Source organism: Abramis brama (assembly GCF_963993115.1).
Source record: "Abramis brama genome assembly, chromosome: 16".
In the NCBI taxonomy this organism is placed as follows: Eukaryota; Metazoa; Chordata; class Actinopteri; order Cypriniformes; family Leuciscidae; genus Abramis; species Abramis brama.
Window position 1 is genome coordinate 4,773,302 of NC_139978.1, and position 12,808 is coordinate 4,786,109.

At 37.5% G+C, this 12,808-nt stretch overlaps 1 protein-coding gene across 1 annotated transcript in view; it reads right to left on the reverse strand.

Moving 5' to 3' along the window:
- Nucleotides 1-2,448: 2,448 nt before the first annotated feature.
- The window catches only part of nr6a1a (nuclear receptor subfamily 6, group A, member 1a), a 36,105-nt gene continuing 25,745 nt past the window's right edge, over nucleotides 2,449-12,808 (reverse strand). The window contains exons 7-9 of the mRNA XM_084087282.1: nucleotides 9,131-9,252; nucleotides 6,528-6,680; nucleotides 2,449-6,447 (exon numbers count right to left, since the gene is read on the reverse strand). Coding sequence (XP_083943408.1) covers nucleotides 6,311-6,447; nucleotides 6,528-6,680; nucleotides 9,131-9,252 — 412 coding nt within the window. The 3' untranslated portion in view covers nucleotides 2,449-6,310. The remainder of the gene's footprint in view (nucleotides 6,448-6,527; nucleotides 6,681-9,130; nucleotides 9,253-12,808) is intronic.

Consider the following 12,808-nt stretch of genomic DNA (forward strand, 5'->3'; position numbering starts at 1 on the left):
ATTTGCTCTTTTTAGTAGCCTAAATGTTTTAGTTTTAATTATTCAGTAGTCAACATTTGAAGTGGATCAAAACCTTTCATCAAAGTTATACATGAGTTTTGAATGACACCCGTTCTTGTCTCAGAACAACTTTGATGAACTTTTTTGATCCACTTCAAATGTTGACTACTGTATTATTAATCATTTTTAACTTTTTTTTATGACTTAATTAATGAGCTTTTCTTTAAATCACAAAGCCCTTGCAGTTCCCTCACAAACCCTGATCTAGAATAAGTTGTAAGTTAAAAAGCAGCCGAGTCAGGAGTGTGAGTCGTCTCTCTCTGTCAAGCGTGTGTTTACTCGACCTGGACGAGCCTGAGTTCACTGAGGCGTCACTATCAGCGCAGAATATTGTTGATTCTGCTACAGGTTTGGAGTTTATTTTGGGCTGGATTGATGAGATGCCACTGGGTTTCTGTTTGTGTTAAATGATGAAACTCCAGTGTGTTGGACTCAAGCAAACCGGGGAAGCTGGACACTGGGTGAGGTCAAGCTCATCTCTATCAGAGACCGGCAGAATTTGCTGACTATAAGGACAGGTCAAAATGATATCAGTTCAACCTGGAGGAGGAGATAGGAAAATACTGAAGATTTACGTCTTTTATGAAAAATATCTGATGAATAATGTACAAAATAGGGACTAAAACTCTTTAAAACTCTTTTTTTTAAACGCTCAGTGAAAGCAGGTGCTTGACCTTCAGAACATGTTCAGCGCCCAAATAAGTAGGAAACTAAGATAAATATTAAATAATAAAAATCCTTTCGAGTCATTTGAGGTCTGCAAGTTTTGCAAACCTGTTACACATACACACAAAAAAAAAAAGATTTACGAATTTTAATTGTATAGTAAAATACCATCAAATTGGATTGAATAATCCTTACATATTGTGAATTAAGAATTTAAAAAAAACTACAACTTAGTAAAATTTAGTTTTATACATTTTTGTGGAACATGGGGATGGACCATTTAGTTTATGCGATTTGTATTCAAAAATGTAATAAAAAAAAACATGTTTACATTTATGATGAATGCGAATCACATAAACTAAATGGTCCATTCTCTTACAAAAGGTAAAAGTATTCATTCATAATTCATAATATGAATAATATTGTTCAATTAAATTTGATGGAATTTTGAATTGAAATTTTTGAATTGAAAAATCTTAAATACTTTTTTGAGTGCACTCAAAACACAGTGTATAGTACATTGTACCCCCCTCCCCCCATCACCCACACACACACACACGCACACACACAAAAATCTCTGCTCTATTCTTTCCCCTACTATATTCTATATTCATTTTATATTGTATTCACACATTTCTTAATAGTTTATTATATTCTATATTCTGTTTTTTTTTTTTTATATGTGTGTGCATGTTCATAATTCCTTGGTTCTGGTGTTGCTGCACTGTGATGAGGAACTAAAAGAACAAACATTACATCAGATATATACAGTATGAGACAAATAAAGAACCTTAAACCTATTATTTTTTACCATAATGATTGCAATATTAGTTCAACAGATGACATTTTTGGAAAATTCAGTTATTTGATACCAACTGAGAAGATCAAGACCCCGGATATGGGACCAGTCTGGTGTGTTTAAATTAACCCCTTGCTTGGCGCTCTTTTTATCGCCTTTTTTCATATCACATATTTTAGTAATTATCAAATTAGGTTTCATTCGAAAGCTCACAAACTCGAAATTCATCCTGTGAAAACGGTTTTGAAATTGGATTTTGTGTTACCATAGAAACTGTGCTCTAAATTCCTTTAGCTGGCTCCTCCCCTATTGGGCTGTGTCAGGTTTCATATTACAAAATTAATTTTAACTACTTTATAATCAAAAACTTTTCTGATCTTGACAAAACACATATCGTCGGAAAGGTCTGAGTCTCAAGGTTCCATATTTTGTGATAGAAGTGATATTTGGACAGAAATGTATTAATTTAATACAGGAGAATGCATAAAATAAAAAAAATAAAAAAATAATAATAAATCAATGGAATGTGTGTCACCCGGTGGCTATTTCTGGTATTACGCCTAAACAAAATCTCATGAGAACTTCAATTTTTGTGATATCAACTTCAAATTTGGAACACAACTTGGTTAGATATATGGCTTTGATTTTATAGTAATTTAGCGTAAAACATATTTTGTAAAATATATATTTTATATAAAATAAAAAATATTTAGTACAGTAAATTTGATTTACCGTAAATTTAAACTTCCATAGCTTTTTCATACTTTCATTTTTTAAGTGCTTTCACTTCAGCAATAATCTGCTGAGTGTCTTCTTTAAAACAAGACCAAACTAGGTTTATACTCCACAATTACAACCATTTCAACCAGTTTGGATAGTGGTTCATGCTGCAACGCCGAACAACAAAACATGACAAGACATGGTTTCACAGTTGCATAAGATTCACATTTATTTGGTTTCAAGTCCTAAAACATTCTACACATGCTTTTATAACACATATGGGTCACATTCTTCACAGGTAGTAAAAGTCAGAGGAGCAGAAGAAGAGGTTTGTGACATGGGTTAGGAAAAGCACCTCAGACATCACTCCCAAAAACACACGGACAAACGTCACGTAGCATGTGCATGTGCGAGTGTTGATTTGGGGTTTTCAGGAGCGTGTCTGTTCCCTGAGATCATCACCCATGTTTGGAAAGCTCTCGTCTGGCTCTGTACGGTTTGCTCAAGCCCCAACATTCACCAGTGTTTCTTCCCACCGGATCGAGAATAAATCCAAAGAGAACTGATTGAAAGAAGCTCTCTGGCTACGACAGCACTTTTTTTTTTTTGATAGTCTTTCAAGAACCAATCAGGATACCCGTAACAATCAAGTGAAAGAAATCTGATTGGCTAAAAAGCATTAACATGATCACGATGGACTGACGACAAACTTGTAAACAGTAGAGAACTAAAAAATAACATCATACAGACAAGAAAAAAAACATTCTTCATGAAAACAAATCACAAACAGTGTTTACAACTAGGAATATAATACTGTTCATTTCACATGTAATAATTGCACTGAGAAACAGTCTTCATTGAAGAGTGAAGCAGCATCTGATGTTCATATCAGGCCATATCACACAGATTCAGAAATGAACGATTACTTGGAGGCGGATGAACAGGCGGAAACTACGCTCTCAATCTCCGAAGTTTCCAGAATGGCATATGAGAAGGACAAAGTCACTGGTGCTTTGAAACCAATAAATAACGATTAATACTTTGCCTTAATGAAAGCACGTTACATGATGACACACAAAAGAGGTAGTTTCAAATGAAAAATGTATAAAAAAGAAACAAACGAGGACGCTTTGAAAGAACACAAAAAGGCCTAAATGGGGAGTGTGGCTCTGTTACGAGATTCAAAGGCTTCCCTCAAACGCCGGAGAAACAAACCCGTCAGAAAAGAGATATTCCTGAGTTTCAAGACCCATTGAAACACCGCAGGTCTGATTCCAGGCACAACGCTGAATAAAACACCAACTCAGCATGGAGTTAAAAGCAACGAGGCTGTTCCTCTCTACTCTATGGAAGCTTGTTTCCGCCACAGAATGAAAAATTAAAAAGGTAATTGCGACTTTTTATCTCAAAATTGCGTGATATAAAGTAGCAATAGCGAGTTATCAAGTCAGAATTGCAAGATATAATGCAGAATTGCGTTATAAAGTCAGAATTGTGTGTTATAAAGTAAAAATTGCGTGATATAAAGTCAGAATTGCGTTATAAAGTCAAAACTGCGTTATAAAGTCAGAATTGCGTTATAAAGTCAAAGTTGCGTTATAAAGTCAGAATTGCGTTATAAAGTCAGAATTGCTTGTTATAAAGTAGCAATTGTGAGAAATAAACTCAGAATTGCATGTTTACATCTCGCAATTCTGACTTTATAACACAATTGTGACTTTATTTCTCGCAATTCTGACTTTATAACACAAATTCTGACTATTTCTCGCAATTGCGACTTTATATCACGTAATTCTGAGAAATAAAGATGTAAACTCGCAATTGTGAGATAAAAAGTCGGAATTATCTTTTAAAATGTTTTATTCTGTGGCGGAAACAAGCTTCCACACTATTCTGGCGTGGCCGATGGCTTACAAATGCGTATTATCTCAGTTTTTACCTGTAACAAACACTTCTCCAGTATCAGGAGTTAAGTCTGACATTCAGCTAGCTCACACTCTAAAACAAAACATTCACCACATCTACGACAGCAAACGATGTACATGATGAAGATGGATGACACGACGAATGAAACGTTTAGGATTAAGGGCGTACGGACAGAGCGGTAAATGGTGGTTTAGCTGCACTCAAGACGGGCCGTCACCGGCTGAACGTGCGTCTTTGGTTTGGGCCCCTTTGTCATTGTCTGGTGCAAATATGTAAACATTACTCGACGCATATCGAACGTGTTTGGAATGTCTGAAAAAATGAGCGCATCCACTGATAGAAACCTCGGCAAAGGCGTCGGATGGCTTGCTATGGGTTTTTTATTTTTCCTTGAATTGTGTTTACAGTAAAACTCACTGCATCTGATTCTCAAAACCTGAAACAAAATACCCTTCAAAACAACAACAACACTCCCCCCTCCCTGAACTCATAAAAAGAAAACTTCTAAAAAGGACCTACAATGTCCGGAATACTACAAACTACTAAACCTACAAGTAAATCTGAGAGGGATGCGAGTGAATTAGAAAAAAACAGTAACTTTACCCTGTTTAAAATGCGAGGGAAGCAGATCGGGCCTGAACGACACTGTGAGGAAATCCGTTTCTCTCCCTTTATTGTGGTTTGGGAACATTGCAAACTAATCGGATGCTAATCCTAAATAGACAATCTAGAGACTGAATCTCTCCAGTGCAAAATTTTAGCTGATAAATAGTTGAAGTGTGTGTGAAATGGGAAATTCTGATTAAGCCCATACACCACTTTTCTCTGTCGGACCGAGAGCAAACCGAATGGAGTTTCCCGTTTTAAACTGCAGAAAAAAATATTTTCCTAATTAGAATTTTCGTCTTGTTTTCCAGTACAAACATTCTTAAATCAAGACACAAGCAAAAATGACAAATTATTCTCGTTTCTAATGAAATAATGTATCAAAATGAAATATTTCTGATTAAAACAAGAAGAAGAAAAAAACTGCCATTGTGGTCAGAAAAATAAACTTCATTCCAAGGGAAAACATGTTGATTTTTCTGAACCCACTGACAGATATTTCTTCTTTCGTTTAAGCTTAAACTCACTTCATTTTGGTACATTTTTTCAGAAAACAAGACTAAATATCCTAAGTCGTTCTGCTTCTCAAGTACGTGTATCTTGATTAGGGTTGCAAAGTTTCCAGAAACGTTCCAGGATTTTGGGGAAACTTTCCAGGATTTTTGGGAAACTGAAACTCTGAAACTGAAATTCTGAAAATTTACTGGAAATGTTCTGCCCCTTTGCACCCCTAATCTTGATCTAAGAATGTTCAGATATTTGTACTGGAAAGCAAGACAAAAATACTAAGTAAGAAAGTAATTTTTTTTTTATTCTCCCCAGAAATAAGGGCTTACTTCCCTCCAGATTTGCATAACACTTTGGTCAAAACAATAAAAAAAGAGAAAGAAATCAACATAAGCAATATTAACACACATATTCTGTTGTCAAGTAAAATCCTCACTTCGTCCTCAGCCTCTGATTGTGAAACATACGCGTACACCTCTCTTGTGTGTAAACAATCACGCTCTCCATCGTGGCCTTGCATAGGAAAATAAAAACCACGCGTTGAAGAGGTTACACGACTATTGAACGTGTTCGAGGACCGCAGAAATGAAACTTCCCGGAGCGTCGCAAGACAGAGAGAGAAAGGTTTTCTTCCTGAGGTAGTCTTTCAATTAAACAATTCCTTTCATACTTATCTGTCCCTTTCAGCACCCAAAAGAAAGCGAATAGAAGTATAAAATAAAACCTAAACCGATCAGTGGTTACACGTCACATGTCGCAGTTGGACTGAAGCGTGTGAAATCCACTGCGCTTTTTGTGCATTTTCATTTGAAAAGGAGCATGTGCACAGTGTGGATCAACATACATTCAGCTCTGTCTGGTAATAAATAGAGAGAAAATACAACACTAATCTAAACAAAATGCATAAAATAGTTTCTTATCACATTCATGAGAGGAGGAGGAGCGTACCGGAAGCCCCACCCCCAAATATAACACCCGCCCCCGTGCAATAAGATGGGGAGGGTGTTTTCAAGGGAGGGGCGGGGCTTAGTTGGCAGGGGCGGAGCCTTTCGTCACACAGGGGGAGGAGCCTGTCCTGTAGTTGCTCAGACTTGACTTACAGGAGTGCAATACTGCCTTGAACAGCAGGGGGAGCTGCTCCAACGGGATGTTGACCAACTTCCCTGAAATACCAGAGAAGAACAGCTGAGTTTAACTGCAGTTTATACCTCAAACAATAGGTTGTCGTCTCTTCTGGACTTACCTGCAATGCAGCGGATCTCTGGCAGACACATCATGATCTCGGGAAAGCGTTTGGGCTGGTGAGGGTACTTGTACTCAGTGTAATCCTGACAAACGTACCAGTAACGTTTGTTCAACTGCTCCAGCTGGGTCACGTTGGTCAGACCACGGATATCTAGACAAGCATGCAGAAATATCACAGAACAGGAAATTAAACAACGTTTGATGTCATGGCATTTTGATATTACGCCTCTATTGTTGTTGATTCTCTATATATCTGTTTGAGTGGTCAGTTTTTATGCAATATCATGAGGAAGGATCAATAATCAGCACAGCCCAGAAGAGCATGAACACACAGTACGTGTATAAGGCAGGGCTCGACATGAAGCCTTGTCATGTTTCAAGTGTCGTGTGATTTTTTGTGGTGTAAATGTCATTTATTCTTTATGCTTCATCTTTCATTTCAACTTCTTAAATGTGATCAATAAATTCAATTAGAATAATTACTCTATAAGGCTGTTACCAATCAAATTAAATTTACATTTACACTGAAAAATTACAACTGATTAGCTAATGTTATGAGATTGTTTTTAAAAAAAAAGAAGTAAATATAGAAATAAGGAATGTTATGGAAAAAATGCTACTTTTAATACTTAATGAGTTATTCATTCAAACGATCCATTTAAACGGCTGATTCATTGAAGAACGAGGCAGTTTATGAGTGAGTCATTGATTCAAAAGGCTGATTCATTGAAGAACGAGGCAGTTTATGAGTGAGTCATTGATTCAAACGGCTGATTCATTGAAGAACCATAGACAGTATATAAACTGGACACAGCGACCCCATAGGTTTCAACGGAGAGAAGTTGAAGCACATTAGAAGCAGTCACTTCCTGATTGCCGAGCGTACTGCGCAGACTCAAACTGAGCTTGACGACGTGGATGTGACGTGAGCAACCTGCCTGACAGTTGTAAGTTTTCTAGTAGCTGTGCCAAGCGAAATCTGAACCATTCCCTTCCGAATCTTGCAGAGACGGAGAGCGTGAGGAGCTGTCCATGAGCTAGGAGCAGGAGCAACGTCATGACTCTCTATGGGCTTCTCCCTTTACTTTATCGGACTTTATGCCTCCACGTCCCCCCGATTGATTGCGAGCTTCTCTTCCTGTCTCTACGGTAATTTCCAGAGAGTCGCGTGGTTATGACGCAATCGTTAGCCTACTTTTACAAAAACTGCTTCTACGGGGCCATAACGTAAGATACAAGGTAATGTAGCCTTTTATACATTGTCGTGTTTCTTTAGAAATAAACAGTGGACAAATGGAGTCTTTAAACGCCTCAGATGTAAAGTTATTCGCTGTCAAAGTGACGCGAAAATGAATGGGAGTCAATGGGATGCTAACAGCAGGTGAAGGCTTGTTAGCCAATGGCGGCTCCCGGGGGTACCTTCAAAATAATATGAAACCCTGACCGCCTGTGAAGAACGAGGCAGTTTATGAGCGAGTCATTGATTCAAACGGCTGATTCATTGAAGAACGAGGCAGTTTATGAGTGAGTCATTGATTCAAACGGCTGATTCATTGAAGAACGAGGCAGTTTATGAGCGAGTCATTGATTCAAACGGCTGATTCATTGAAGAACGAGGCAGTTTATGAGTGAGTCATTGATTCAAACGGCTGATTCATTGAAGAACGAGGCAGTTTATGAGCGAGTCATTGATTCACACGGCTGATTCATTGAAGAACGAGGCAGTTTATGAGTGAGTCATTGATTCAAACGGCTGATTCATTGAAGAACGAGGCAGTTTATGAGCGAGTCATTGATTCAAACGGCTGATTCATTGAAGAACGAGGCAGTTTATGAGCGAGTCATTGATTCAAACGGCTGATTCATTGAAGAACGAGGCAGTTTATGAGCGAGTCATTGATTCAAACGGCTGATTCATTGAAGAACGAGGCAGTTTATGAGCGAGTCATTGATTCAAACGGCTGATTCATTGAAGAACGAGGCAGTTTATGAGCGAGTCATTGAATCTTTCGCTCAACCGATTCGTTCAAAACGCTGGATCATTCAGTAATGGAGTGAGATGTGCTGTGGTTCTGCTGTGATCTTTGTTTGGATCTATTTTCGCTGTGGAAATATTACAAAAACACTCAATATTACATCTAAAATGTAAGTGACTTAATATTAACTTGTTTATTGAACTGTTGAATGAAATCAGTGTCACATTTTCAATCATGATGGTATTCAGGAAAACAGCGCTCTTGATCGTGTGATGTTGCTTAACTGTATCATATGTTATAATTATAAAAATTCCACAAATTTCCAGTTTTTACCTCAGTATATTAACGGAGTTCAATTTGTTTCCATTTGTCTGCGCGAGCCTCAACAGCATCAGTACATTACTCACATTATTGTCCACTATCAATTGCCACTATGTAATTTTGGTGATTCACTAGTTTTTGTTTTATTTGTTTGTTATTGGCATTTTAATCAGGATACTTGTCTGTAAAATTCACTTTCCCCTTAAAAAATCCACTTGTCTCAGTCAAGTGTTCACGTCAAGCCCTGTAAAGTCTGTTGTATTACACGGTAAACACGAATGAATGCGTCTCAGTGGCGCTTTACCTTGGTTGAGGAAGTTGATGGCCTTCATGCAGGCGTATTCCTCGTTGCTGACCTTCAACTGGTGGAACTTGCGGAACAGATATATCAGTTTCTCCATCACCTCCATCCCATCCTCACTGAAACTACACACACAAACACACACACGATCCATCAATACACTACAGATTACACAGATGACCTCACAGGTCCATTTTTATCCACAGCATTTATTGATCAGAACAATATCTGAACCAGCGACGAATTGATTGAATGAATTTTTTTTCTGAATATGCACACTAGAGTAAAGGCCCGTTCACTTTAAGGACGATAGCTATTAGGGCTGGGCAAAAAAATCGCTTTTTCGATTAATCGTTTTTTTATAATGTGGTCGATTCAAAATTGATTCTCAAAGGCCAAGAATCCAATTTTTCCCATATTTATTTATCTATCACCCAAAAGCCAGTATTAGTTTTCCTCCACTGTTCATAGGCTTGCATGTGAATGTTACAGCGGATGATGTGAGATTTGATGTGTTTTATCTTAAACATAAAATTACCTGATCCTGTTTGATCAAGGAATCTGTTCTGACCAATTTTCAGCATCAATTTTTCATCTTACATCAAAATCCTGTCTATTCATTGTATGCATTTTAAATATAGAGTTGGGTTCTGTTTTAATGTACCCAAGTGTGCCTAAAATAAAAAATTTAATTAATTAACCACTTGTAAACTTATGTTCACTGTTCTTTTTTATAAATATAGGATTTGTATTAAATCTATATTCATTGAGTCGAATCGGGAATCGAATTCAGAATCGAGACTCGAAATCGAATCGAATTGGAACATCTGAATCGATACCCAGCGCTAATAACTATACAGATAACGATAAAGATATAGCTCTAAAAATCGTTCTCAATATTAAAGAATAGCAGAGTTCACACCACAAATATAATGATAACGCACAGAGAAATGATATAGTTGAAATCACGATTTTATCCAGCTGATGAACGATAAAAACACTGACAGCCAATCAGAATCGAGCATTTAAAGAGACGCGCTTACAGTAAACAGAACGGCATATTTATCTTTATAGATATCGTTCTTGGTGTGACTGTGAACAAGCCGACATCCACACATGAGAGTTTTTAATAAACCAGTTTCTGAGAAATGTTGATCTATCTTATCATCTGATTCCATATGTGTGCACATCCTGTTAGCCATTAAACCAGACTTTATGGGCTTAATTTATGTTACTAATGAGATAATAAGAATATGTTTGAGTGGGAGACCGTATATAATGTTTTAGTGATAAAGAATCTTGGTGGTAAATTACTTCATGAACCCATGCCACGACTTACCCAGCACCATTCGGCCCTAATGACTCTACTGTTCTGAATCTGATCGTCTCTATGTATGTCTTCCGCTCTCCTTTACTTACTACGGCCTCTTTGAACTCTCTCCCTAAAGGTGGGTCGTGACCTTCAGCGTGTACCTGTCCCGTTACAGGCGAGCGTTTCACTACCTCAGACCTCATGCCCTGCATTTCTGCCCAGCATGCAACAGTAAATCTATCCAGGAGATCAAGAAGAGGCGGGTCAGAGGTCAGGTGATCGCAGACTAATTTACACACACCACACACACTCCCTCCTCCACGTCAGCTCTAGTATTTCATTCTTCAGGCTACAGGTATATGAAGCACGGCTCTAGAAGTGGAATCAGACCAAAAGCAACAAGACCAAAATATAAAGACGTTTATAATGTTACGAAAGATTTCGGTTTCAAATAAATGCTGTTCTTTTGAACTTTCTGTTTATAAAGATTCCTGTACAGAAAAATAATCACGGTTTGCATAAAAAAATGAAGCAGCTCAACTGTTTTCAACATTGATAATAATAATCATAAATGTTTCTTGAGCATCAAATCATATTAGAGTGATTTCTGAAGGATCATGTGACACTGAAGACTGGAGTAATGATGCTGAAAATACAGCTTTGATCACAGGAAACTACATTGTAAAACATATTCAAATAGAAAAAAAGTTATTGTATTTTTTTTTTTACTGTATTTTTGATCGAACGTGAGCATGAGAGACTTTTCAAAACATTAAAAAAATCTTACTGACCCCACACACACTTGCACACACACACAGACATGCACACACTAAGAAACACACACTCGTGCACATACAGACATACACGCATGCACTCACACACACGCATACATGCACACATACATACACACATTCACTCACAAAGACACACATACATTCATTCATTCATACATGCATATTTATTTATATATACACACACACACTCATATGCTTATACACTAAAATGGTGTAAAATAAGTTTGTTTCATTTTAATTTATTTTATTACAATTTTCTATTAAATTTCATATATATATATAGATATATATAGATATAGATAGAGAGAGAGAGAGAGAGAGAGAGAGAAAGAGAGAAAGAAAGTAAGAGAAATTAATGCAAACATTTAAATAAGAAAAAATACATTTTAATTTTAAATGCATTATTAAACTATTATTTACTACTAAAATATATACTATATATAACAAATAATATTATAAAAAATGTATTAAACTTTTCACTCAAATTGTTATAATGAATCTGTAATGGAGGAAAAAAATTGGGAAAAAAAACTTTTCAAATAATTTCTCACAAACACACACTAGGAAGTCATAAAAACCTGTGTGAGATTTCTGAGGAGATGGAGAAATACTGGGAGAGTCAGACAGACACGAGATGAAGCTGTGTTTTACTCTGCCGTTCTCTCCCACACACACACACACACACACACACACACACACACACACACACACAGGGAGATGCCTGAGCGTATCTGAAGCATGAACAGTCTAGCTGACGTGATTTAAAACAAGCACAAGAGCGGGAGGAGATATTCCTCAGGTCCGTGTTTTAATTCTTTTTAATGATCCAAACTGAAAGCTGAGAATAAAAGAGGTGGGTGACATGAGGAGCCCTATTTTAACAATCTAAGCTCATGGTCTAAAGCGCACGGCGCAAGTGCACTTAGGCCGTGTCTGAATCCACTTTTGCTAGTTTAACGACGGGAAAAATGGTCGGTTCTCCCGGCGCATGGTCTAAAAGGGTCGTCTCTATTCTCTTAATGAGTAATGGGTGTGTTTTGGGCTTTACGTGAAATAAACCAATCAGAGTCTCTTCTCCCATTCCCTTTAAAACACAGTTGCGCTCGCGCCATGACGGATTCGCTATATACATGTAAGAATTTAAGTGGAAAAACGCCTCTCCAGAGAGCAAACGGATCTGCTTGTGCGCGTGGTTAAAGCTGTGTGTGTGTGTGTGTGTGCGCGTGTGTGTGTGTGTGAGGTTAAAGCAGAACATCTACGGGACAAGCCGGATTCCACCATACCTTTATGTACACAATAATAATCTTTTACATTGTAATTCTTTTATTTTTAATATTTGGCATGTTTGCATGCTTTGCCCTGTGTATGTAATAAGCAGAGTGTGTGTGTGCGCGTGTGTGTGTGTGTGTGTGATAAGCAGAATGTACGTGCGCTGTGGACCCGCCTATATGCTCATATTACTCACACGCTCTTGAAATAAATTAAATTTAACACACCAACAATGCGCCTGAACACACACCTCGTTTTCAGACCAGCCGCCCATGGGCGCACAAATGAGTGCTAATGCATTTGCTA